Source organism: Eulemur rufifrons, chromosome 18 (genome assembly GCF_041146395.1).
Source record: "Eulemur rufifrons isolate Redbay chromosome 18, OSU_ERuf_1, whole genome shotgun sequence".
NCBI classification, from domain to species: domain Eukaryota; kingdom Metazoa; phylum Chordata; class Mammalia; order Primates; family Lemuridae; genus Eulemur; species Eulemur rufifrons.
Genome location: NC_091000.1, coordinates 27,980,376 through 28,007,786, shown reverse-complemented (window position 1 = coordinate 28,007,786; position 27,411 = coordinate 27,980,376). Strand labels below are relative to the sequence as shown.

The 27,411-nt window shown below is 43.3% G+C and overlaps 1 protein-coding gene and 1 non-coding gene across 2 annotated transcripts in view; one reads left to right on the top strand and one right to left on the bottom strand.

The window, feature by feature from the left end:
• Nucleotides 1-10,558, top strand: part of SETD7 (SET domain containing 7, histone lysine methyltransferase) — a 38,651-nt gene extending 28,093 nt beyond the window's left edge. Inside the window, exons 5-8 of the mRNA XM_069493321.1 lie at nucleotides 545-626; nucleotides 2,975-3,092; nucleotides 5,606-5,763; nucleotides 10,032-10,558. Of these exons, the coding sequence (XP_069349422.1) occupies nucleotides 545-626; nucleotides 2,975-3,092; nucleotides 5,606-5,763; nucleotides 10,032-10,212 (539 nt within the window). The 3' untranslated portion in view covers nucleotides 10,213-10,558. The remainder of the gene's footprint in view (nucleotides 1-544; nucleotides 627-2,974; nucleotides 3,093-5,605; nucleotides 5,764-10,031) is intronic.
• Nucleotides 5,215-5,320, bottom strand: LOC138399205 (U6 spliceosomal RNA). The gene has a single exon (XR_011236104.1). It is a non-coding gene; the product is annotated as a U6 spliceosomal RNA (small nuclear RNA).
• Nucleotides 10,559-27,411: the final 16,853 nt, after the last annotated feature.

Below are 27,411 nucleotides of genomic sequence, written 5' to 3'. Positions count from 1 at the left end.
TTAATAGAAATAAGATGATGTTGTTAATGCTTTGTCAAAAGCACCACTGTTCTGCCTGATTGTGGTGCGGCACAATGTTGATGCTTAGTGAAGGGGATGACTGCCAGGGCTCAGTTGTTGAATTCTGGAGACTGTATCTGATATAAAGAAAGCCAGAAGAAAAATGTAAAACCAGAGAGATCTCAAAATTTCATGGCAAAGCATTTTGCTGAGTAAAAATTTTAAGTCCCCAAGCATCTTTTAAATCATTTGAATAAAGAAAATTCACGATCAAATAGGGATTGTTAAGAGATATATCTGATGGCTGTTCCTGAAGACCTAAAACTAAAACTGAAGAGTAAATCTCAAAACTATCCACTTAAATGGAAGAATGTCATTCTAGTTGGTATAACTTGAATAACATGTTTAGTTATTTAACTCTTCCTTGTCCCACGGGTAGAGAGCAATTTTTTTTAACTTACATGTATTTCTAATCTAGAGAAAAATGTTTTAAATGTTCTTCTCCAATTCTGTACCTGTACTGATATTTTTGTTTGCTTTTTAGATTCAGTGTACCATTTTGATAAGTCAACTTCATCTTGCATTTCTACCGATGCTCTTCTTCCAGATCCTTATGAATCAGAAAGGTAATTTTTTCCTTGTGGTTTTAATTGCGCTGTTTATGTGAGGTTAAATAACCCTAGTGGTGGGAACTAATGTGCCTTTGTGGCTCTCTGCCCAGGCTGGGTTTCTGCTCAGACTAAGCTTCTCATTAAAGTGTCCTTTCCCTTTGCAAATCCTCCAGATAAATATTTCTATATTCTGAGGAAGAGTGTTTTCATTCTCATGTAGAGTCTGTTTCTGTAAGAGAGTTTCTTCACCCATGAAGCACAGGACAGCCTGGGTGTCAGTCCTGGAATGAAACCTCTAGGCAGACGGAGCAGGTGGGCCAGGCAGCCAGCCCTGCCCCGCCCAAGCGTCCCCTGTTTAGTGTTTGTGCTGCAGTCACGTGCTGTCCCTCTAGGGGAGTATTTCACACTCTTCAAAGCTCTACACACAATAGCCCAGCTGAGGGGTTCTGGAACATAAGACAATTTCTTTTCTCGCTAAGGGAGGACAAGAAGGAAATAAAGAACATGTAAGAGGCATAAACAACAGCTTATAAATGACAAGTTTCTGATTCTACAAGCTCACTCCCAGCGGCTCAACTTCATTCCATTTCATATCTTATCTGGAAGAGTTGCTATGCTTTTCTGCTGGTATTGGGGAAAAACAAAAAAAGAATGGCTAAGTGCTAGCTCTCAATTCTTCGTATGGTTTTCTCTGGTGCCCTCTCTGGGATTTTTCTTATTCCCCGGCAACAGGTTTCTGAGTAAGGGTATATCTGAAATTAGTTTTCTCTACGCCTCACTCTTTGTAAGCATGGCTTGCCTCTCATTCAGTTTTTATTCCCCATTAACAGACAGAGCTGACCCCACGATGTCACAGTGAATGAATGGCCTCTTTTTTGACATGAGGTTCTGGCCCAGTTATAAAGGGAAGGCTGTGGTCTCTTTGTTAGCTCCAAAACACAATGGGAACATAACTGTATGTATCAGTCTTTTCTGTTATTACTTTTGTGATAATGCCACATAACAATACTTTTGAAACTACCCATGGTTCACAAAAGCAAACATTTTCTTTTACAACCATGGTTCTGTAGGTGGACTGAGGTTCAGCTGCTCTTGACTGGAATCAGCTAAGCTCAGCCAGCGTAGGCGGGACGCTAGGTCTTAAGTTGGGTTCAGGTCTGTTTCACATGTCTTCATTCCAGGAGAACAGCCCCTGGGGCATATTCTTCTCATGGAGACAGTGGAAACTATGGAGCGGGCCAGCAGAAACTTGCCTCTTAGCACCTGACACCTAGCGTGTGGTCACTTCCGCCCAAGTTGTCCTAGCCAAGCAGGTCACAGGGCCAAGCACAAAGTCAGCAGGGCGGGCATGAAGCCTCCACCCACTCCGAGGGAGGTACTTCAAGGCCACGTGGCACAGTGGCAGGATGTATAATTCTATCAGGGAGGGAGTGAAGAGTCAGAAGCAATAGTTCAGTCTTCCCATCCATGCATAAGCATGAGACCCACACAACAAAAATGACAGCTGACCAGTTCCTGCAGGGTTATTACGTCGCAGCATCTGAAGAACTGAAACAGTTGTTGATGGAACTCATACTGTCTTATTAAATCCAGTTCCATAATCACGAGTGCTGTTTTCTCTTCTTATAACAAATGGTTGGCAAACTTTTTCTATAAAGAGCCATGTGGTAAGTACTTTCGACTTTGCAAGCTATATGATCTCAATTACAACTACTCAACTCTGCCTTTATAGCAGTAAAGTGGTCAAAAACAATGCTAAGCAAATAGGTGTGGCTGTGTGCCAATAAAATTTTATTTACAAAAATGAGCAACAGCCATATTTGATGCTCAGGCCATTATTAGCTGACCCCTGGATTAAACCCTTTTGTTGGGAAGTGCTTATTGGATATATCTTATTAACTGTTTGTTACTCTTTCATGTAAAATATTCATCCTGGAGCTTAACTTAACAGTTTTCCCCTCCTATCTGGTATTGACAAACTTAGGTATAGCTTTAAATAACTTTGGAAAATGTTTTACTTGTCCAGTAAGACAAGTGAAAATTGTCATGAACTAAAAATATAAAATTCTACCTAAAAAACACTTCATATCAAGCATCAAGTAGCTTTATGAATATATAACAATAATCCCCTTATTAGAAAGCAAATTTTAAACACTACTCTTAAAAGAGACATAACTACCATTTCTTCAATTTCTAATGCCAAAATATTGTGGTTTAACTTTTTCTTCCTCCCTTCCTTCTTTGTAGGATTATTTGAGCTGACTTTTTGGATTCAGTAGCTGTAATGATACTTTGGCGGTTGCTATAGGGAGGGACATATCAAACTTAAAAGGTCATTATTTGACTCTTTTTTTCCATTTTAGGGTCTTTGTTGCTGAATCTCTCATTTCCAGTGCTGGAGAAGGACTGTTTTCAAAGGTAGCAGTGGGACCTAATACTGTTATGTCTTTTTATAATGGAGTCCGAATTACGCACCAGGAGGTGAGTGGTGTAGACATGGAAAATCAGCTCGATTGGTTAGAGGGCTTTGTTTCAAACAAAGTCCCTGTACTTTAGTATTCACTAGAAATACAAAGGAACAAACAGATTTGCTTTTTTGTAAAAACAAAAACAAAAACAAAATGGGGTGGTGCGATCAATATAGTCAAAGTAATTGCTTTGTACTAGACTATCCTCGATGTGTGAAAAATTGAGATCCAGTTGGACTCTGGAATCCAGAGTGAATAATTAATTGGTGACCTTGGGTAAGGTGCTTTGGAGGAAGGCCCCTACATCGGTTTGGCAAAAGCCATACATTAGCCTACATCTTGTCAGGAAGGGTTCTAGTCCCCAAAAAATTAAAACTAAAACGTTAAAGACTCGAATCACCTCTTGCCTTTAAGACACGATCTTTGATATATTTCTAAAGATTTTACATATGTTTTTTATTTTTGTTTCTTCACTTCACAATTAACTTCCCTAAATGTCTGCTTAAGGGCAAAAGTTCGGTGTTTTTAGCACAGCTGGTGAGCTCTATCCTTGTCTCACTTGCATTAAATGTGTGGGACTTAAGCTTATGGCTGATAGCCCGCACGCATTCCTTCAGTTTTCCACTTATTCCTACAGAACGACAAGGGGGGAAGTGCCATGAAATATAATGGTAAAGTTATTACACATTCAAAGCAGTCACACAGGCCATAGATGGTAACGTATTCAGACTGAGCTATGGTCTGGCAGACATTGTCCCCATGCAATAGCCAGACCTCTACCAGCAATCCAGAAAGGGCAAGAAATGCAGCATATGAAAGGTGACTCCAAAATATTGATATATTTTTGTTTGTTTGTTTGAGATGGGGTCTTGCTGTATCGCCCAGGCTGGTCTGGAACTCCGGAGCTCAAAAGATCCTCCCGCCTCAGCCTCCCCAAGTAGCTGGGATTATAGATGCGAGCTACTATCTCCAGCAACTTTGGGATATTGATGTATTATTTACTTATTCAAACATTGTACAGATAAGGGAACTGAACCCTAGAGAGATAAGCAACTTTCCCAAGGTCTCAAATACAGTAGATAGCAGAGTTTAAGTAGGGTGGCTCTGTGCTGAAACTCACTGTGTTACATTGCATAAATGCATGAGACACCCTCCTTGTGTTCATGAAGTTTAGATTCTTTTGGGGACATAAGAAAGATACACAACCAATGGCAACATAAGGTAGATGGTACCAAGTGCCTATATCAGTATCACATGACAGGTTCTGGAATAGTAAGATCCATGAGGATTTTTTTTCACTTTTGATCACTGTTGTGTCTCCTGTACCTACAACAGTACCTGGCACATGGTAGACACTCAGTAAATATCTGTTGAGTGAATATCACATACACATAAAAATGCAATTATAATTTAGTGGTGGGAGAAATGGGATACCTTTGAGAGTCAACAGTTTTGTATGAAATTGTGATCCTGTTGGCTCCAAAAGGCTGTTTGTTCTTCTGGCATCAGTAGATCCTGGGCTGTGTCGGTTGGGAGTGCTTTGGTGAGGGGAATCTGGTGATTGCACTGTAGACAGTGATCCCTGCTGTGGATAAGAAAGCATGTTGGGGATCAGTGTCTACCTGCTGACCACACTGATCCTGATCGCCCACCTGTAGCAAAGATGTGCATTTTTGCATCCCTCATATTTCTGATTCCATCTGATGTTCTCACTTTGTTTTTCTTTTGCTTCATCTTCCTCATCTGTTTTTTTTTTTTTTTTTTTTTGAGACAGGGTCTTGCTCTGTCGCCGGGGCTAGAGTGCAGTGGCATCATCATAGCTCACTGCAGCCCTGAGCTCCTGGGCTCAAGTGATCCTCCTGCCTCAGCCTCCCAAGTAGCTGGGATCACAGGTGTACACCACCACGCCTGGATAATTTTTCTATTTTCTGTAGAGACAGGGTCTTGCTCTTGCTCAGGCTGATCTCAAACTCCTGGCCCCAAGCAATCCTCCTGCCTCGGCCTCCCAGAGTGCTAGGGTTACAGATGTGAGCCACCGCAGCCTTCATCTGCTTTTTTTTTTTTTTAATTTTTAGTTTGAATTTATTTATTTGTTTTTTTGTTTATTTATTTCAGAATATTATGGGAGTACAAACAAAAATATGGAATGCTTGATGAATTTGCATGTCATATTGTGCAGGGGCCATGATAATCTTCTCTGTATTATTCCAATTTTAGTATATGTGCTGCCGAAGCGAGTACCTTCATCTGCTTGTAATTGAAGTTATCTAGTTATATTTTGTGTATCTTTGTAAGGGACCTTAAATCCTTTTTTTGTATAAAATAAAGAAAAATCAATAAGTAGTGAGTTGAGCTGCTTGGTGCTGCCCAGAGATGTCGTTGGTACCGTCAGAGAGATGCCTTGGGTTTTTTCCATGTTCCTAGCACTCAAACCACGTTTAAGGATAAATGAGTTAATATCACTGACGCCCTCTGCACTTTGCGGGGAAAGATCCTCTCCAGTGCCCCCTTTCTTGTTTTCTGCAGGTTGACAGCAGGGACTGGGCCCTTAATGGGAACACCCTCTCCCTCGATGAGGAAACGGTCATTGATGTGCCTGAGCCCTATAACCACGTATCCAAGTACTGTGCCTCCTTGGGACACAAGGCTAATCACTCCTTCACTCCAAACTGCATCTATGACATGTAAGTATCACACCAAGCTGCTGGGGTGGATCTATTCCTCAGGGATTGAGGGGGTCGTGTAAAAGGTGTTATCCTGCCCCAGATAAAGGCTGCTCCATCCAGATAACCGTGGGTCCTCTGCCATTGGCTTCAGGGTTATGACTTCAAACTCAAAATCTAAACAGTCCCGCTCCCTGGCCCTGACAAGCTAAGAAGTGGAAAAGTGCCTTGAAGATAGAAATGCTGTGGAAACAGTGTACCTAGGGTTGCTGTTTTTCTGCTGCTTTTTTTTTGTCCTTCAATTTTCTCATTCTGGAAAATTAAGGATGGTGTTATTTGAAATAATAGTAAAAAGTGAAATTACTCTGCATAATGGAGAAGACTAGTTAATCCTTTTATCATGTGAAGGAAAGAAGAAGATAAAATCCTAAGGCCAGGACCTGAGGTCTCAGTGTTGGAGGAGACCTATAAAATCAAAAAGTCCTTATTATTTGATAATAAAAAGGAATTAAGGGCTAATGTATGGTACACTGTGGATGAGAATTTAAAACATTATGCTAAGTGAAAGAATCCAGTCTCAAAAGACCACATATGGCATGATTCCATTTATATGAAATGTCCAAAAAATAGGAAATCTGTAGAGACAGAAAGTAGATTAGTAGTTACGTAGGGCCGGGGTGGGGGGCTAAGGAGTGTCTACTAATGGGTATGGGTTTCATTTTGGGGTGATTAAGATGTTCTAAAATAGATATTCTAAAATTAGATAGTGGTGATGATTGCACAACTTTGTGAATATATCAAAAAAAACCACTGAATTGTCTATTTTGAAAGGGTGAATTTTATGGTGTGTGAATTATATCTTAACAAAGCTGTTGTTTTTTAAAAAATCAAATAATCCTACCCCTTCTTGGGGTTTGAACCTTCCCTTCATCTGCTCATTGAACCTCTTCTTGCAAACTTCCATTAGTGGAGAGTTGACTATTATCCACAAAGGCAGCTGCCGGGACAAATGAAACAGATATTATGAAATCAGCTTTTGGGGTCTGGTGACTAGAAATTTCTTTATATTGAGCCCAAATGGGTTTTCCTGTAACATCCAGCCCTTGGCCCTAATTCTCTCCCTCTCTTTCTTGCGTACTGTGTCAATCTCTCTTCTACAGGTAGCCCTACAGATATTTTCATGTGCCCCCAAATGTTCTCTCCACAAAGCCACACATCTCTGGCTATTCTCTCAAGGATACAATTGGGATTCTTTGTACCATCATCATTGCTGTCCTTAGCTTGGCTTGGGAGCCAGTGAGCTGCGTGCAGCCCTTTATGCGAGTCAGAGCCTGCAGTCCCTCAGTCGTCGAGCTCGTTAGCATAAGCAGGGTCAGATCATGTGGATTTAATCTGCAGGAAAATCACCGGGATTTGGAGGTTCCTCAAGAATGTCTCTTCCTGCATCCATGAGATGGCTTAAAATTTTTCCTGGCAGTGACTTGCTCTCCTTGGCAGCCATTAACAAGCACTGAAACTACAACTTCTATTTAAAGGGAGGGTGGAAATGGCAGAGGACGTGTCATGTGAAATGCAACTGACACCACTATTAACTCCAAGGCTTTCATGGCCAGTGTGATTACGCCAAATCACCATTCCAAGCTGCACACAGCTTAACAACAACCCTTTAAAGCAGTGGTAACTGACGTGCATAAATGCTACCTAGATTACTCCTTTAAAACAAACTAGTTCTTTCATTTCATTGCAAGGGCATGATTTTTCTCACCAAAGAGAAGAAAGCACAGGAGATAAGAGAAGGTGCCATTTGGGCTAAATCAAGTCCGTGTACTTTGCAGGTTTTCATTTTGTTTGTTTGTTGTCATTGTTGTTTGTTTGTAAGCCCAATGTGACTTAATCTTAGTTATTTGAGGTAATGGGAAGACTACTTGAATAATAATCAAATATAAAATTCAGATACCAATTCATGGCATTGATTTGTTTCAAAAATCATTGGTGTTGTCGTGCATGCTTTAAAATAAACAAAACAACACTTCTGTAAGCTGTTTTAGCCGCAGTCTGATACAAAATGCCAAACAGACAAATAGACGAGAACCACTTTCCTAGCTGTAAATATAGGTAACATGTGGACGAGGAGCTACACCAATTGGCACAGAGGTTGGCACTGCTGATCATGCAGCTACATTCACTGAGCACCCACTCTAGGTCGATGCTGTGCCAAACGCTTTTCGAGCATCATCTCATTCAATCCTCCCAGTAACTCAGTGAGGCCACTGCATCTCTGTCCCAGATTACAGATGAGGAAACGCAGGTCTCGTAGATGTCGTGGTTAAGTGCTCTGAACCACTGTGCCTTAGTGTCACCCTCAAGAATCAACACCTAGCCAGGCACAGTGGCTCACACCTGGAATCCCAGCACTTTGGGAAACTGAGGCAGGAGAATCACTTGAGCCTAGATCCTAAGAGGTGAGGATCGCTTGAGCCCAGGAATTTGACGTTACAGTGAGCTATGATGGCGCCATTGCACTCCAGCCTGGGCAACAGAGCAAGACCCTGTCTCAAAAAAAAAAAAATCAACACCTGAAATTAAATTCTTTCTTTTCAGTCTGTCCATTGTCTACTCTCTGAAAATAATGATAATGGGCGGGGAAATGAAAATAAAAGAGAAGTCTGAGGCCCAGAAATACAACACAACATAGGACTTTTTAAAATTTTACCAGAGGTTAACCAGAGCTCCATTTCAGGAATATTATTCTTTCAATGAAATATATTAATTTAAACAAAGAGTTGTGATTTTAATAAACAATTGCCGAGTCTGTGGTCCAGGCACCTACTCTGTGATGGAGAACCATCTGATAGTCCTGGGCACTTGCATGCTCACACACACACACACACACACTCACACACATGTGCTCACACACACAGAGTTAGTTGAGTCCTCACTTTGTGCCAGGCACTATAAGAAGTGCTTTCTTTATGTGACTCCATGTTGTCACCACAAACAAACACCTTGTAAAATAAGTATTACTAGTATTATCACAATTTTACAGTTGGGGAAAGTGAGATTCAGAGATAGGAGGTGGGCTTTCCAAGAGGGCACAGTAATAATGTGCAGAACCGAGACTCACACCAAAGTCTAGTGACTCTGAGTGAAGCATCCTTTCCATGAAGCATGCTACCCAAGCAGGTGGATATAGAGGCCCCTTTGGTGTGGGGCTGTTCCTTGTACTCCACATACAAGATGTCCCAAAATCACAGACACACTCATTCCTCCACCACTGCTAGAGAGAGCCAGCCAAGCACTTACTATTATCCCCATGTGCCAATCTAACTTAGGGCCTGGAACCTTCTCTTTGGGTGTCTCACCTGCCCTTTGTTCAAAACATAACTGTAAATGAATGAGATTGACTTGATAGGGTGAATATAAAGATAAAGCTGATTTCTTTCTGGCCATGCCTTCCATATCTCCGTTTCAGCAGCTGTTGGGTAGACCATTCATTACTTACTTCTCTGCCTGTTCTGCAGGGAGTCGTGCAGGTGATCAGGGTTGGGAGCTTTTGGCAAACACACAGTCATAGCATTAACATCACTTCTGGTTCTGAGAAGACCTGTTACAGGCATGAGATGCTGCTCCCTTCACAGAATGCTCCACAGGGAAATATTAAAGAAGCTAGTTGACAGAAAGGCCTAGATTTCCTTCTTGGAAAGAAATCATCTACTTTCATGCTAGAAAATAATACTTCCTCTATATGTATAGGGTGGAATACAGAGTTTTTTGCTTTCAAAATCCTCAGGACTCTTTCCTGTATCTCCAAAAGCACTATGGTAGGGCCTTCTCCCCAAGGTACAGCCAGGTAATCTGATACTTCTGGCCAGATTAGCTGAAATGCTGACAGGTGGCACTGGATCTGATTCCTCATTAAGGACAGATTTTTGTTGTTGATCATGCTTGTTGGTTTATAAATACAAAGTGCCAAATATGCTCAAAAAAAAAAAAAAAACAAAAAGAAAACAAAAAAGAGCAGTGCTTTTCAAACTTTAATATGCCAATGAATCACCTGGGGATGTTATTAAACTACAGATTCCAATCCAGCAGGTTGGGGTGGGGCGGAGATGCTCCGCATCTAGCAGGCTCCCAGGTGAAGCTGATGCTGGTGGATCTGTGGACCACACTTTGAGGAGCGATGCCGGGGAAGAGCACACAGGGGCGATTCCTGCATCAGCCCCTCGCCAGCCTTTGCTCCTGACCTTCTGGTCTGACCCGGGAATGACTGTGTGCATCTTGATGTTTAGGTTTGTCCACCCCCGTTTTGGACCCATCAAGTGCATCCGCACCCTGCGAGCTGTGGAGGCCGATGAGGAGCTCACCGTTGCCTATGGCTATGACCACAGCCCCCCGGGGAAGAGTGGGCCCGAAGCCCCCGAGTGGTACCAGGTGGAGCTGAAGGCTTTCCAGGCCACCCAGCAAAAGTGAACAGCCTGGCTCTGGGGTTCAGAGACCTGGAATAGAAACTTGGATCTATGCACTACGTTTATCCGACAACCAGGGACTGCTCGTGCTGTGACATCACATCCTCTCACCCTGAGTTAGCAACGACTTTCTCGCATACTAACTAGGTTTGACTGTATTACTCATACCAGATTTAAAATTAGCTAGCCTTGCAACAACGTCCTACTGAGAGGTATTGTCGAGCATTTGACATAAGACAGCGTGATGTTCTTTGGTGGTTCAAATCTAAATCTGTACCGCATTCAGAGATGCCAAATGATTAGACTGAAAAAGGGAAATGGGGTTTTTCAGTCATTTTTAGAAAGTGGTTTTTCCATGATGTTTTTTCCTATGGCCAATGCAAATTGTGTTATCACACTTGCATATGTGCCATATTGAGGGTAGAGAATTACTACATCTTTATTCTCTAAATGTAGTATAATTTGCCTTTTAACCTTTGATCTGTATCTTGCAATAGAATGGCTTTGTTTTTTTCCTAGTGAATAGAAGCCCACTTTTTGAGTCATTTTACCCCTTAGTCCTATTCTCTCTTAGATGTCCTTTACAAAGAAAACTTCCAAATGGATTTTGTATCAGTAGCAGTGTGTAGATCTCTCTGGTTCTTTCTATATCATTATTTCATTATTATGTCCTAATATAAAGTACTGGCTCTTAGGGCCGGGGTATTATTATAGAATATTATTCTCGCATGTAAACAAAGATATCTTTGCTTTAAGATGTGAGAAGAAATGAATTTACTTTGTTTGAATTAAGTTATGGAAGAGTTGTAATATATACTTTAAGAAAGAAGAGAAGAAAATTAGAATTTCTAAGCGGTAACGGTGGCAATTTTGCAATATCTTCAATAGCGCTAGTAATTTTTTTCTCCTTGGGTACACATTAAATGTACATAACACAGCGCAGTCTGGCTTGTGGCACAGTGCATTGAATTCAAAAGTCAAATAGCAAACTTGAATTCTAACTGAATTCAAAAAAATTTTTTTTTAAATCAATACTGTTAAGGCAGACATACTGATCACTAGGTACAAATCAAACCTTAATGCTAAAACTCTTCATTGTGATTTCAAAGCACTTACCTGCTTCAAAGCATTGTAAACTAAGAGTTAACACCTGTATAGTTTAAAAGCAGCAATCTCCAATAGCATTTCAGCCATTTTGCCAGCCATGTGTAATCACAACTGCAGAAATAAGGAGAAAACCCCTGTTTTTTAGTTTAGCTAATTAGGTCTGTAACATAACTGGGATTGCTCTGAATGAATTCTGGGAGTTTTGGTTTTTTATAAGCACCCTCACCGCATGCCATCACCATGTTTTCTGTAGAGGCCCTGATGAGGCAGCTGGAAGGATTGGAGAGCAGGGAGTGCTCCTACCTGCACCTGTCGACAGTGGCTCCTGTCACCCGAGTCCGTGTGGTCTGGAAAGCTCGAGCCCGCCACGCTGTAGCAGACAGCAAGCGCTGGCTGGTTAGAGGCTTGCCGGGAGTGGAAGGAGAGGAAGGAAGTTTGCTGTTTCTTGTCGGCTACACACTGCTTTATGAAGACTTTAACGGAAGTGCTTGATCCAGGGCTGCCCACAGTGTTCAGTTCAGGCGGCCCCTGGGCACAGCATTCAGCCCTCAAGAACATGGCAGAGTTGCCCTTTCCTTCTTTGGAAGGCCGGCGTTCCTGCAGCGCCTGGCTGCAGGCTTTGCAGCTAGGTGGCGGTGGCTTCAGGAAGATCCAGTTGGATCCCTGTGTGAAAGCTTAAGCTGATGAGAGGAAGTTGTCAGGGCTTCTAGAAAGATCTTCCACAAGAGGAATCCAATAGTGTTTTTAGATTAAAAGGCACCAGGATAGGATCGCTTCTATTCTGTAGAAAGAGACCATGCTGTAAACAGTGACAGATGGAGGAAGTCTCTGGACCTGTATTCTGATGGGTGCTTTAAGTATGTCCCAGAGTGAGTGACTGTCTTCAGGAGAAAGAGGGCTGTTGTGAGCCCGCCGGTGCGTGGCAGAGCCAGGCGGGGGCAGGCAGGGCGAGGGCCTTGCAGGTTACTCCTCCCAGGCAGCTGTGCTCAATGATTTCATCCCTGAGGGCGAGGTCGGTCTGGTCAGGGCTGCCTGGGGTATTTCTGCCCTCAGGGGCTACTCTAATTATCCCATTCAAATGGAATTTTTTAAAAATTTGGATAAAAGGAATTGAAGAGTTGTGAGTAGTGGTTAACCTGCTGATCAGTTCTTCAAATTAGATGTTGAATGATAACACTCTAAGCTGAAAACCCAGCAGTGTGTCTGTGACCTGCAGACAAATCAGAGGAAACCGTACACCCAAGGGACACCTCGCCCTGTCTTTCTCCTTGACTCTCCTCCCTCTCTCTTCACAGGTGAGAAAGCCTGGGGGTCCCCATGTAGCCACAGCCCCAGCCGACAGCCCCCCCCCGCCCCCCCCCCCCATTCTAAGTCCTCTGTGCTCTGAGCTCCCCTCTCGCTTGAGTCTCTCTCCAGCTCTCTGAGTGGTCTTTTCACACCCCCGTCCATGTCTTTCCCCTGTGCGTACCTCTCTCCACTTGCCTGTGTCCCTGGCTCTGTCCCCACTGCTGTCCCCCAACCCCTCACACACATTCCCAAATGTAAGTCACAGGTGGAAATCGGAGCAGGGCTTGAAAGTCATTGAGTTCTGTAGGTAGGGAAAGAAGTCGAGGGGGTCAGGGTTCCCTAAAGAATGTAACTGTTGAGGAAGTAAGGGTTTGTTCCTTGATTGAGCCAAAATGTGAGTGGAAAAGCCTCAGGATGTATTTTTCTACTTTACATCCGCTGCGGAAGGAAATGTGTCAGGAAGCCTCCGAATCCGGTCATTGCATCAGCATCATGCAGACAGGAATATGGAAGATTCCATGTGGTGAGGAATAAAGAACTAGAACTTCACGCTCTCCCAAAAAACGGTGGGACCTGTGCATGGTGGCACTGTGGTCTCAAGGACGTTCACTCAGAGCTGTCTCAGTCCGACTCCTGCATGATGAGATCTTTCCTTAGCATCTTTTCTATGATGAAATATTACCTGTGTTAGAGTTAGGAATAGGAACTAATCTGTAGGAGCATGTCCCTAAATGGACATTTGAATGGACTAACAAAAACTGTAAGGATTGAGTTTCTGACACAAAGGAATGATGAGATTAAAAGGCAACAGATGAGGACTTGAGTCGTGTAGTACCTATTCTTATTTTTAACCTGCTTCATCCCGGGTCTTACTGAGAAACCAAGAAGGAAATTAGTTTTTCAAGACCTCTTGGAACCTGTCTGGGGCTGTAGTTAAACCGATTTACCCTCTGGGGGTTCTTCCAACTTGAGAAACTATTTTCTTATCACCAACAACCCAGAAAGGCCAGTGAGGCCAAATGTAACCATTTTCAACATTTAATTGTAGCTCTTAAAATTGCATTAATTGTGAACAGTGAATTAAAGGGTTGTCTTCTCAGTGAGACAGTATGTGGCACTTTTAGTAACTTTCATTTAATATATACAAATTTAAGTCACTCACTGCAAAATGCACTTAAAATCTTCCAAGAGGGTAGAAGTATAGCTTTCTGTTTTCCTTTGTTTTAAAACAGTTGCCTCAAGTTTCTGTCTTAAGAGTAGTGATTTAGAATCCAGACATCTTTTGTTTTAGAAAAACAAGCAAAATTATGTTGCAAGACTGACAGTTGTTAATGTTTATTTGCCACAGATCAAAGGTTCACAAAATATATTAAATTTACATCTACTTGAGGTACCCTGATAGATTGTTTTTTTTCTTTGATCTTTTCCCTTCAGGAATTTGGAATCTCGGTATCATTTTTTTTCTTTTAAAAATACTAAATTTTACTAGTTTTCTTTTGCCAAATGTGTGCATATATATTCAAAGCAATGAGACTATTTCAAGCCATACAACCACAGGGGTGGAAACCCTTTTCACAAATTTTAATGTGTTTGTATGTAAATAGATGTTTGTATGAAATATTTTCATGGTAGAATGAATATATTTAAAATGAAGTTGAATTATTCCAGTGCTATTTAAACACATTACAAAAATTTTGGTGAGAATTATCGAGTCTATTGAGATGTAATGCAGATCAATTTTGATTTTTAAAAATCAAAAGCCTACAAATAACTCTGACTCACAGCAACTTCCTTGGCGTGGTTGCATCTGATGGGGAGAGAGCTCGTAGGCTTCCCCAGTGCCTCAGCCGCTTCCTGGTGGTAAGTTAGGTGCTAATGGAGGTGTGTTCACCTTTTAGTGACATCACTACAGGCCTTCGTAGGGGCCTGAGAGTGAATCAGAGGCATTAGAGACACCGGTGCGTTATCCGGAGCACAATTTCTTTGCAGGGCAGCAGAATCAGAAGCCAGACTCGGCCGTGGGAACCTCAGAACTGGGTCTCCTGGCCGCCACCCACCGCCACCCTTACTGCCTAGTCACACACATGTCAGGGAGGCTGCCCTCAGTGGAGTTGGGGCCCAGGCCCCAGGGTGGGACTTCACGGTTTTGCCAGCGATCGTTGCCTTCTGACTTCCACCTCGCAGAGAGGAAGGAGAAGGGAGCAGCTGGCAAGGGGCCCATTTCTCAGCACAGTCCACTTCCTGTCTCAGCTCTGGAAGACTGTGCACCTAAGCACCAAACTTCCGACCAGAGAGAGAGACGTCCTCGGATAACTGAAATCCTTGCTTCCTCTGTCTGTGACTTTACACACAGTTGTTAGAAGTCGTTTTAATATCAAAACCAATCCCATCCCTAGGACATACCTCCCAACTCTCCTGACTCTTACGTTACTGGAAAAAAAAACTCCTTTATATTGATACTCAACTTGAGTGGTTTTTTTTTTTTTTTTCACTTTGGTCCTAGATATAATGAAATGATAAATATTATGACAAATTTTCACTGTGTATAGTAGCAATATGAACACACATGCCAATGTATCTTAACATATCCACTTGGTTACATTTTGGGTTACTATAATTAATCTTGATTTATGTATTGGGGCACTACAGGGATCACATGATGCCTGCTTACTATATGAGAAAGTTATGTCCACGATTCTGCACTCCCCACTTCAAAAGTTGTTCCTCCTAGGTTTTCTATGTTCTCTTTTTATCCTGAAATGCATTTATTAGGTTACAAGGTATGTTTAAGGAGTAGAAGCCAAGGGTATGCTTTCAGCATTTATTGCAACCAAAAATTAACCCCCATCACAGTTAAAGAGCATCTTTGGTCTTGTGTGGAATTTGAACTAAATCTATGAGCCTTATTCAATATCTATAATTCTATGATTTTTTTTAATTATGGGAAATTAATGAAAGATGTTTACATGAATAATGTCTGCCCTTACCGTGTTATGAATGAGTTTTTTGTAGTGTGTCTGGGTGCATGTGCAAGAGAGTAGGAAAAATGTTTCTGAAACAAAACTTGACAAATATTTGTAATGAAAAGTAAATTTAAAGATTGCTATAATTGTGCTATAGAAACAATGCAAGTATTAAACAAAATATACAATCATCTGTCCTTGTCTTCCCTTGGTCATCTAAGGCAGAAAAGCAATGTTTTTCTTATAATGTGTCTACCTGTATATTTAAATTACTAAGTGAACTTTACATTGTCAACTGCTTAAAAATATTATTAGCCATTTACCCTTTCCAGACCATTCTAGAAAGAGCTGAGGAGGAGTGTGGAGAGCTTAGGAGCTTGCTATATGGCGGGCATCACTCCCGTACACCGTGGATCCAGAATGATTAGCCACATCAACAGAAAGTATCTGATTGAATACATAAATGTTAAGGGCATTGAACATAAATAAGATGATCAGGGAAAATATCTGAAAGACAGGAAATTTCAACTCATGGTTTAATGAAGACACAGAAACTTTGTTAGACGGTGTGGTACATTTTGGCGTTGTCAGCATGCGTTTGAGCTGAGGGACACAGGAACCCATTATTCTTGCCCGAATCACAGTCAACATTTCCAAGGCACAAAAGCCAACGACAAAGGGAGTCATGATAGTACTTCACTATTAGCTAGGCCTTCTGCCCAGGACCCCAAAGCAGCTAACTCTGGTACCTTTGGCCGGGCTGCGGGAGGCACAGTCAGGCCTCGAACCGAAGCAGCACCGTGGGAGCTCCCACTTTATTTCACCTCCCTCAGTTGCCCAATCCTTCCTTGGAAGGAAGGAGACAAACAAGTGAGATGATTGAGTCCAAACTGGTGTTGGATCAGCTTTTCCACTTGCACAAAGACACATCCACATGATAGATCTCTAAGGAAGGGTTTCACCCACTAACACATATGGGTCAAATCGCAATGTTAATATTCTTCTTCCTTGTTGGAGGAAGGATTTAATACAAACTGAGGTAAGCCTAGGAAGCTGACCCCGAAGGACCAGGCAACTTTCACGGGTTAGGATGGTCGACGTGGGCCCAAGGATTGCAGAACAGGGTAATGTGAAGAGAAGATCAAGACCGAATTATGTTAGTCTCAGTCAGCATCCCACGTACATTTCTTACTAATACCTGCTTTGGGGGTTAAATGTTCTGAATCATTCAGCCTGCTGGTTCGTATAAAATGGGAAATTATTTCAGCGGTCATCTCTAGAACTAGGTAACAACCATTAAGAAGGACTTTATGCTGCAGTAGACATTTAGTTTCCTCAGCATCTGACTGATCTGGGGTTGTTCAATAAGAAGGGTCTGCCCCGAAAGTATTTCAGAAAATGACTATTACCTTGCATTAAAAAAAAAAAAAGATAATGCTAACTCTCCTGCAACATGTTGGTATGCTCGGTCAATGTGTTTGTCCTAAAGTTTTCTTTGTGAAAACCAGGGTTTTGAATTTAGAGCTTCACTTCTTATAGTGCACATCGAAGAGGATTAATGGATCTATCTTGATTGCTACCAAATTTTTACTTCTGTAAGTATCAGAATGCTTCCAGCTTTAAGAAACATAAAAACTCAACTCAGTGTGGCTTAAGTTAAGAAAGTTTAGTATCTCATATAACAGGAAGTGTTGAGGGACCTTAGAGTTAGTCCTTTATATCTTTCTGCTCTGCAAGTCTCAGCTTGCCAGTTTTGCCCTCAGGAGCCAGCTGACCTCACAGCCACAGTATGGCTGCCCCAGTTCCAGACATCACAGCCAGATCTGGCGGCATCCACTGGGTGAAAAGGGAAGTCTCTTCTATGGCCTCTGTTACTTAGGAAACCTAATCAATCACTGACAAGGGTTGCAGGGCATCATGATTATCTGAGTGAAGCAGACGGCTGTGTGGAGAAGAGTGAATGGCCTGAGCCAAGTTGGGGTTCTCCTAGCAAGGAATAAAGGGGAAATGATCATTGGGCTGACCACCCCCAGGGGCTGCCTCATTGCATCATGGGTTCTGTTTTCTTATTTTCTTCAGAGAAGAGAGGTTAGTCTCATCAAATAAATTAAATAAATAGATTTTTTAATTAATTCAAGTCAGTTTAGAGAATATACTAGTGGGGACTGTGGACGAGGGTCTACACAGATACATTTATCTAGCATTTACATGGCAATTTTAAATGTTTTAGATTATTCATTTAATCTTCTCAAAATCCTATGATATAGGTGTTTTTACCACTCCATTTTACAGAAAAAAAAACCGAGGATAGAGATGTTAAGTAACTTGCAGTTAGGTAACAGGGGCACAGAACTACGAAGTGGTGGAGGCAGGGAATGAAGCGGGTGGCTGGCTCCAGCCTGCTCTCCTAACCATCTTGCCAGCCACTCCTGCTCCCCACAGGTCAAGGTCACCTTTAACATCCTTAGTCTTCCTTTTCCCTGCTCGTCTGCTTAGGCAGCCAATCCACTGATCTCCCTGACCGGGCCCTCCTTGGTGCCATCCGTGCAACACGCGGACCAGCTTCCTGTAATTCAATTGTCAGCCATTTCCACCCTGATCCAGAACTTCCACCCCCTCTGCCTGGGCTTCAGCCCTACCTCCATCCTGTCTTGTTCTCACTCCTTGCCTCCAACTCCCAAAACATCCTCAGTGATGAGGTTTTGCTCTTCCTGCCTCTCTGCAGTGGAAAGGACTTGGGATCTGGAGTCGGACTGGTTTTGCTCAGCTGTGCCACTGTCTCCGTGACACTGGGTTTAGACTGCTCTCTAGCAAACGTGGATACAACCTGCTGCACAGGGTTGCTTGGGGGTTTCGGGGATGAGTGTTTGGCACGTCCTTCTCCCTCCCTCCCTTCTGCTCCGGCCACACCTGCTCCCTTGTCCTCAGAAGGGGAGGCTTGCTCCCCTCTCAGTGCCTAGGGGTGTCTTTCTCCCAGAGCCACACGGCTCCCTCCCTTACTCCCTTCAAGTCTCCAGGACTTCATCGACCACCCTACTTAAATCGCAACACTCTCGCCCCAGCATCCCCAAACCGCTTCGCCCTCCTTTATTTTTCACCATGCCACTCATTCTAACATACCATGGAATGTATGGTTAATTGGCTTTCTCCTCTGTCTAAAAGGGACGGGGATTTTAGTGTGTTCATTCACTAATATATCCTTACCATCTGGCACACAGCAAGCATGCAGGAAATACTTGTAGGATGGATGAATGAATGAATGGGAGTCAGTGGATCGTAATGGTTAAGAGAATTTTGGTAATCATTTTAGGTGAAAATCCCAGCTTTGTATTTTCTAACTGTGTGACACAACTTCTTTGTGCCTCAGTTTCCTTATTTCTAAAATTAAACGAATAGTGGTAACTAGGGGGAAGAAAACGTTGAGTGCTTGATGCATGGAGTGAGCTCATTAACTTTGCCCCGTCTGCCCTGAGATGCCACCTTTCTGGGCGTGGCCAAAGCTGTCTCCTTCCAAGAAGCCCCCAGTGAGGAGCCACTGCCCCAGGAAGCCTGGCCTGACGCTTCAGGACCTGCCCTCACTGGTCCCTTTGCTGGGACGAACACCAACAGCCCATGCCAGGCCGCATACTGTGTGTTCTCGGTTGTCTGATGAGTGAAGCATCTAGCTGGCCCCTCCTTAGGTGACAGGCGTTTGGGGACCAGCAAGCGCATCTTAGTGGATGCACACAAAGCTGTCTCTAAGTATCGGATGTGGAATGACTGAGTTAGAGTACTGCTTTTTAAAAAATCACCTTCTCAGTTTGTTCATCCATTCAACATGTACTTCTTAAACGTCACCGTAGAGCGGTCCCTCTTCTAGGCCATTAACAAGTCAGCAGTGAATGAAAACAAAGTCCTTGCCCTTGTGGAGCTTACGTTTTAGTGGGAGAAACTGACAGTAAACAGGCAAGTACGTGACTGTACGTGCCAGGGTAAGTGGTGTGGGACAAATTGAGGGGATAAGGACCGTGGGAAGAGGGGTGCAGGGGCAGGAGGGGTGCTATTTCTTTCTAGAAGGTCAGGGAAGACCTCACTTCCTGAGGGACAGAACAAATCCTGGGGAAGGACCCCAGGCTGGGGAAGGTCAGCCAGGAGCCCAGGCCTGAAGTGGGACCGAGCAGGGAACGGTGGGAGGCGAGGGCGGCTGACGGGGAGGGAGGAGAGCCGGGAACCAAATGCTACAGGGACCCTGAGAGCCATTTTATGGACTTTGCTTTGAACCCAGAGGGAGATGGGAAAAGCCAACAATGACATAAAAATACTTTTGTTTGTTTTTAAGAACAAACCAGCTTTGCTCTACTTAGTTTACTGCAGGTTCCAAAAATGCTTGTGGAATTTTAATTGCTATTAGCCCTTTAATTGGACGGATCTGGACGGAAGAGTGACAAGACTTTCCTCACCTGTGTGGCAGGATCTCTCTGGCTGCTGCTGGAGCGTAGATGGGAGTGGGAGGGGGACCCAGGTGCGAGCAGGGGCCCAAGATGAGGGGTGGTGGTGGGTGGGACAAAGGGGGCCGTGGTGATGAGAAGTGATTGAATTGGGTGTCTCATAAGGCAGAGACGACAGAATTCGCTGAGACAGACATGAGGTTAGGCATTTCAGAGGGGAGGTTTTTATGGATTTTTTTTTTTTTTTTTTTTTTTGAGACTGAGTCTCACTCTGTTGCCCGGGCTAGAGTGAGTGCCGTGGCGTCAGCCTAGCTCACAGCAACCTCAAACTCCTGGGCTCAAGCAATCCTCCTGCCTCAGCCTCCCGAGTAGCTGGGACTACAGGCATGCGCCACCATGCCCGGCTAAGTTTTTCTATATATATTTTTAGCTGTCCATATAATTTCTTTCTATTTTTAGTAGAGACAGGGTCTCGCTCTTGCTCAGGCTCGTCTCAAACTCCTGAGCTCAAACAATCCGCCCGCCTCGGCCTCCCAGAGTGCTAGGATTACAGGTGTGAGCCACCGCGCCTGGCCCAGTTTTTATTATTCTTCAGGTATGGTGAGGCCAACAGATCAGAGGATGAGCGCCCTTGAAGAGAGAGTTTGTTACTCACAGTTCCCAAGAAGTGGGGGTACGCCATGTTAGGAGCTCACTCGGGAAGCACCGGCGTCCATCGTGGATAGAAGGAGCGAGGAGAAAACGTGGGCAAGAGGCCAGGTGTGGTGGCTCAAGCCTGTAATCCTAGCACTTTGGGAGGATGAGGTGGGAGGAATGCTTGAGCTCAGAAGTTTGAGACCAGCCTGGGCAATGTAGTGAGGCCCAGTCTCTATGAAATACAGAAAAATTAACTGGGAATGGTGGCACATGCCTGTAGTCCCAGCTACTCGGGAGGCTGAGGCAGGAGGATCCCTTGAGCCCAGGAGTTTGAGGTTGCAGTGAGCTATGATCATACCACTGCACTCTAGCCTGGGTGGCAGAGTGAGACTCTGTCTCAAAACAAAACAAACAAACAAACAAACGTGGGCAAGAGCCTTTATTGTGGTATAGGGTTGGCCAGCTTGAGTAGTTTCAAAGGGGGCAGGCTGTCTTTAGGTGCCCTGGGGTGACAGTGGCACAGAGCATAAGAGGCCCGTAAAGGACAAGCTTGCAGGTACAGACTCTGGAGGGTGGCTTGTACCTGAAGGGCACCAGTCCTTTGCTCTCTCCAGGAATTAGCCAGCCCTGGGAGGGGCAGTCCCTCCGGAGTCAGCAAGGCCCCAGATGTCAAAGCATCAGAATAAAAAGACATGCTTAATACAATAGGAAGTAAGGAATCAGGATGAACCCCACGATTTTTGATCTGAGAAACTAAGAATGTAGTAATCACTTAGTGAAAATAACTGTCACCACTGCTAATACAGAGGGTCTTACCCTAAATCACCTGCACTTTCCCAGTTTTTATTTCTCTTTCCAAAACAACCCATTAATTTCTTCATGGTCTAGCTCCCTCTTGTGGTAAGGATTTATTCTCTTACTGCTTCTGACATGAAGATAAGAAACAAAGAACTTCAGGGAAAGGGTAACTTAATACATTTTAAAAACAAACGTGAAAACTCAGCTGATGTTCTTTCTTGTCATCAGATTAAACTTTGAATAGCTAAATGAAGACACCATTTCTGAGGATTTTTTTATTTTATATTTTTATTTTTATTTTAATTTTTGAGACAGGGTCTTGCTCTCTTGCCCGGACTATAGTGCAGTGGCATCATCATAGCTCACTGCATCCTCAAACTCCTGAGCTCAAGCCATCCTCCTGGCTTAGCCCCCCAAGTAGCTGGGATTACAGGTGTGTGCCACCATTCCCAGCTAATTTTTCTATATTTTGTAGAGACTGGGTCTCACTACATTGCCCAGGCTGGTCTCGAACTCCTGGCCTCAAGTAATTCTCTCTCCTGGGCCTCCCAAAGTGCTAGGATTATAGGCGTGAGACACAGTCCCTGGCCTATTTTTTAAATAAGCTCAAATTTCAAAAGGGCTGATAGCATTTTGGAGGCTGTAGTAAACTAAGTTGAACAAAGCTAGTTTATCTTTTAAAACAAAAAGCATAATTTTTTCTGTCATATAGATCTTTAAACTCTTTCTCTGGCTAGAGCACAGTTGTCTGCAAAACATGGGTTATGAGTTCATTAGCCCTAAATTAATCTAATTATGTGCTCTGACCTATCATATTTTTTTTAATGAGTCAACCATGGTGTGGGAAAGAGACAAGTTTCCCCAGGGGAAATTACATTCTGGTTAATAATATGCACAAACTATACAGAATTAAATCAAGTGTGTGGATACCTTCACCTACCAGCAGCTTCCTGAGTTTCAAACTCTTGACCTCAAGCGATCCTCCTGCCTCGGCCTTCCAAAGTGCTAGGATTACAGGTGTGAGCCACCTCCCCTGGCCTGTTTCTTCTAGACTCTAGAATCTAGCTCCTATCTAGGGTAGAGAGATAAAGTTTTTCCAAAACAAAGAAGTCTTAAATATCTTAAAACAGAGCTTGAAAGAAAAAAACGGGCCGGGCGTGGTGGCTCACGCCTGTAATCCTAGCACTCTGGGAGGCCGAGGTGGGCGGATCGTTTGAGCTCAGGAGTTCGAGACCAGCCTGAGCAAGAGCGAGACCCCACCTCTACTAAAAATAGAAAGAAATTATATGGACAGCTAAAAATATATATTGAAAAAATTAGCCGGGCATGGTGGCGCATGCCTGTAGTCCCAGCTACTCGGGAGGCTGAGACAGGAGGATCGCTTGAGCTCAGGAGTTTGAGGTTGCTGTGAGCTAGGCTGACGCCACGGCACTCACTCTAGCCCGGGCAACAGAGTGAGACTCTGTCTCAAAAAAAAATAAAAATAAAAAAAAATAAAATAAAAAAAAAAAAAAAAAAAAAGAAAAAAACGGAGTCATATTCAAGCTTACCATGTGAGTGGGACATATACTGGGGGAGTTGTGTCCATACCATGCAGACTGAAATCGATCCCTAAAAGGATACTAACTTATTCCATAGAATGGAAGTAAAAAAATTTCTTGATATTTCCTTACATATTAGAACTGCTATAGCACTTGTCCTCTGTGTGTGTGCACACGTGTACACATGTGTGTACAGGAACACCACTTATCTAGGTAAAACTTCAGCTCCCACAGCTTTGTGGAACTCAGCCAGAGACCTGAAAGTGACTGCCGAGCAGAAGCTATTTCAAAGTTCATGCACTTTTATTCTGTAGAAGAACAGCCATGACTCAGTCTTTGTGGAACATCAGATTCCAGGCTCAGAGCCTCTGACCCAGTGGGAAGTGAGAGCTAGCAAGAGAGAGAGGAGGGAGAAGCATTTGAAAAAGTCTCCCTTCCAGTTTTTCAACACTGTGGCTTGAGACCTAGGTACATTAATAATCTCTGAAAATGTTCTCTGCCAGTTGCTTCTCCAATTTCAGCAGACAGAACAATCACCTGGAAGTTTGTTAAATATGCAGATTCTCGGACCCCTCTCCCAGACGTCCTACATCTGGATCAAGCTGCTTCCTGCCCCACGGAACATAAACAACCTGGCATTCTGGCTTTCCAGTGCTGTCCAACAGTTGATGCTCATAATGATGTTCCTGAGAAATTAAAAAAAGATAAAAATGTGCTCTGCCTAATGACAATAGCACTTGTTGTCAGAACATAGGCCTCCCCTAAGAACTCAAAAATCCCTCTTTGGGAGCCATTTTAAGGTCAGAGCAGAGTTATCTAAAGTCACCAGAGAAAAACAAATAGTCACCAGAGGGGGGAAAAAATGACTCTGAAACTAGCAGGACTTCCTGATTAGATAAAATATTTTTAAAAACAATCAAGACGTTTGGAATTTTCTTCAAAGTAACTGGGGAGGTGGGGGAAGAGGTTGGGGTGTAGGTAGAACCAGCCTGGCTATGTATGGATAATGGGCGAGCTTGGTACAGGGGAGCTCATTATCTTATACTGCGTATTCTTATATGTTTTTAAATCTCCATGTAAAATGTTACCAAAAATTTTTTTTTAAAACCAGAAGGTTGGTAGCTATAAACATATCAAAAAACAGTGTCACGGGGCAAACATTACCTATCCTAATTCTGTCCAAGCAATCGCTTTCCTTGAGTTTCCTGGCCCCATTGGCAACTAATCCCTATTGTAAATGGATATGTCAGATATCATTAAACATTACACTTATATGAGTGAAAACTCCCCCTCGTTCTGATTTTCTACTCACCAAGCAATTCTCTGAATGTCAATCTGCTTTCAGGGAGACAACATTCCTCAATCCACGTGACCGTCATACTCTTCATTATTTGTAACTACACTGGGATTCTGGTTTTGATTTTGTTTTTTGAGACAGGGTCTCATCTATCGCCCAGGCTAGAGTACAGTGGTGTGATCATAGCTCACTGCAGCCCCGAACTTCTGGGCTCAAGCCTCCCAAGCAGCCCAAGTAGCTGGGACTACCGGCCTGCGCCACCACGGCTGGCTGGATTCTGGTTTCGTGCATTGGTCTTATGAATTTAGTTAATAAGTCTGTCCTAAAAAGTGAAGCTATTCATAGTGTGTTGACAAAATATCCAGGCTCTGAAACTTTAAAGACCAAGGAAAGGACTAAGCCAAGGAAAATTTTCCCAGGCAATGAATGTCTCCTGATGTAACCTCTAGGAAGAAGCCAGCCAGGTGAACGAACACCCATCCAGCTGTGATCATTGAATTTCTGGAGGAACAATAGCTATAACTTATTCAGTGCTTACTGTGCAGCAAGTATAGTGCTGGGTACTTGTCAATTATCCCCTTTAATTTTCATAGTAGAAAACATTATGGTATGTAATTACTTGGAAAGATTTCCATCCAAACTGCTCAAAAGAAAAAAAGCACAGAAGAATGAATGAAAGAGATTATGCATTAATCTGGAAAAATCCATCTGTGTTGACTACTTACTGCTTACAATCTATAATGCCAGATTCTGGCTACAGTGTCGTGTCACAAACTGTCACATTATTAACCATTGTTTTTCTAAGTAGAATTTCATTGACATTCCCCGTCTCCTTACAAAGAATGATGAAGAGTTTGCCATTTAAGATAATATTATAGTAAATGCCCTAACCAGGCTCTTTGTAATCCTGTATTATCATAATCCACCAAAAGTAAGTAAATAGTGAGGATATTGCTGTTAACCACCCCACACTATAGAATCAGGACACTTGCATTCCACAGGTGTAAGGCATGTGTCTGTCTGACAGCCAGGGTCAACTCACGTATTAAATATTACTCATCTTTAGCCACACAAACACAGAAGTCTAATACTTTTCCCACACCCCAGTGGAATGTCATTCATATCCCCTGGGGTACATGCTCTTTACTTTATCATTGTGTTTTGTGGAACATTTCCTAGTGTAACAGAACACACTATTTATTGTTTTATTTTTTCTTCCCATTTTTTAGAAGGCTTCTGTCCATTCCAAAATCAGGTCCACTAACCTAGCATCCCTCCCAGTGCCTGTTCAGCCATGGAAGTTGCTCAGGCGTGCTGGGAGTTGAGCGCGGATTTGGAAGGATGGTTCACCAGTAGACATGCCAGGACACATGTGTCCAGCATCAGCCCTTTGCAGGGCCCAGAGAAAGGTCGCGAGAGAGTGCATTCAATTTGAGGTGCAAAGATCTGGACTCAGCCCTTGCTGAGTCACCTATGAACTTTGTGCTCTGTAAGACGTTTCCTCTTTTCTAAATGAATTGAGGAAAAATTGCCCCACCAATTTCACAGGCTAGTTTTAGGTACAATGCAGATGACCCTAGTGGCAAGACACTGTGGATTGGCTACCCCAAAGACATTCAGAAGTCATCTTCCCCCGTGCCTTAACTATTTACCTTCCAACAATCTCCTGCAGCTAGGGCTGGCCACCACACCCAGCTCTGGCGAATGACAGGCAGGGGAGTGGGCAGTAACTGCATGAACCTCCAGAAAAGCTATGTGCAAGCAGTATACTCCATTGGCATGCTGTATCTCTTACCATCTACTCTGCAATCCACTTTTTATACAGCAACCAAGTGATCTCATGAAACAGTGAAGCACATCATGCCACTGCCCTGCTGAGCCCCTTCAATGGCTTTCCACTGCAGTTAGAATAAAATCCAAACTGTTTGCAATGGACTGGCTGTTTCCACCTCTGCAGGGTCACTCAGTCCGCTCTCCCCCACTCACGGTACTCCAGCCAGACCTTCTGCTCCTCCAACTTGCCAGGCATTTTCCTGGCTCCAGGCCTGTGCACCTGCTGATTGCTCTGCCCGCTGGTCTCCGTCGCATGGCTCTTTGCACGGCTTCTCGCTCTCCACTCACGCGGTCCTCACTGGAGATGCCTTCCCTGACCATCGCGGCTTGGGAGCCTCCCTCCGCTTTACCCTCCGTCTTAGCACCCAGTTTGTCTGTTATCCCCTATCCGAATCCACAGTTATTTTATTTGTCTACTTGTTAGTTGTCTGTCTTCTGCCACTAGGGGTACAGCCTTTGTCCATCTTCTTTATTGCTAAATTCTTAGTCCCTTGCATGGAGCCTGAAACACAGGGGATACTCATTTAATATTTGTTGAACAAGTCTTCCCTATGACTCTCCATCTTCTATTGATTACTCTTCATCCAAGGACATGTGAGGCTACACACGCGTGTGTAATGGGCATAGCAAATGTTAACATAGGATATGCATGATGGTTGGATGACCTCCAGGAAGAAGGAATCGAGGTGGGGGACAACTTGTTGGCCAAAAAAAAAGCAGGGGAACAATTGTGATTGGATGAGAGGAGACTGTGAACGTAGTGGAAAATGCTGTGTTATCACCATCAGCCAAGAGCTATTTGGATTCTCACAGCTATAGACAGCTCAGGAGGTCTTGGAAGAAGACATTTGGAGGAGAAGGTGGCCCAGTCAAGGTGAAATGCCTGCTTCCTGCAAATTTAACGTCGCATGCCAGGTGGCTCTCGCTGTCTATTTAATTCCCATTCCTTTTCACTTCCCCTGTTTACCTGTCTCCTCTATTCTGTCACCAACTGCTCCGATCCATCTCCTTTAGGGTTCCCTGTGTTGGATAAATTTTAACTGAAGGATAAAGGAGCAAAGATTCCTGGGAAGAGTAGGGGCTGCAAAGTTACAGATGCCTTTAATCATTGCTCTATTCCTTCTAGCAATATTATGGAAAAGCTACTTAACTTCTCTAAGAGAAACAATAACACCTGCCTCATAAGGGCCATTGTAAAGACTCAAGGAGATAATATATAAAACACCTGGCCAAGTATGGAGCAGAGTAAATTTATAACTTCAAAACAAGCAGGGTGAGGCTGGGGGAAATTTAATTTAATTTTAAAAAGGAACA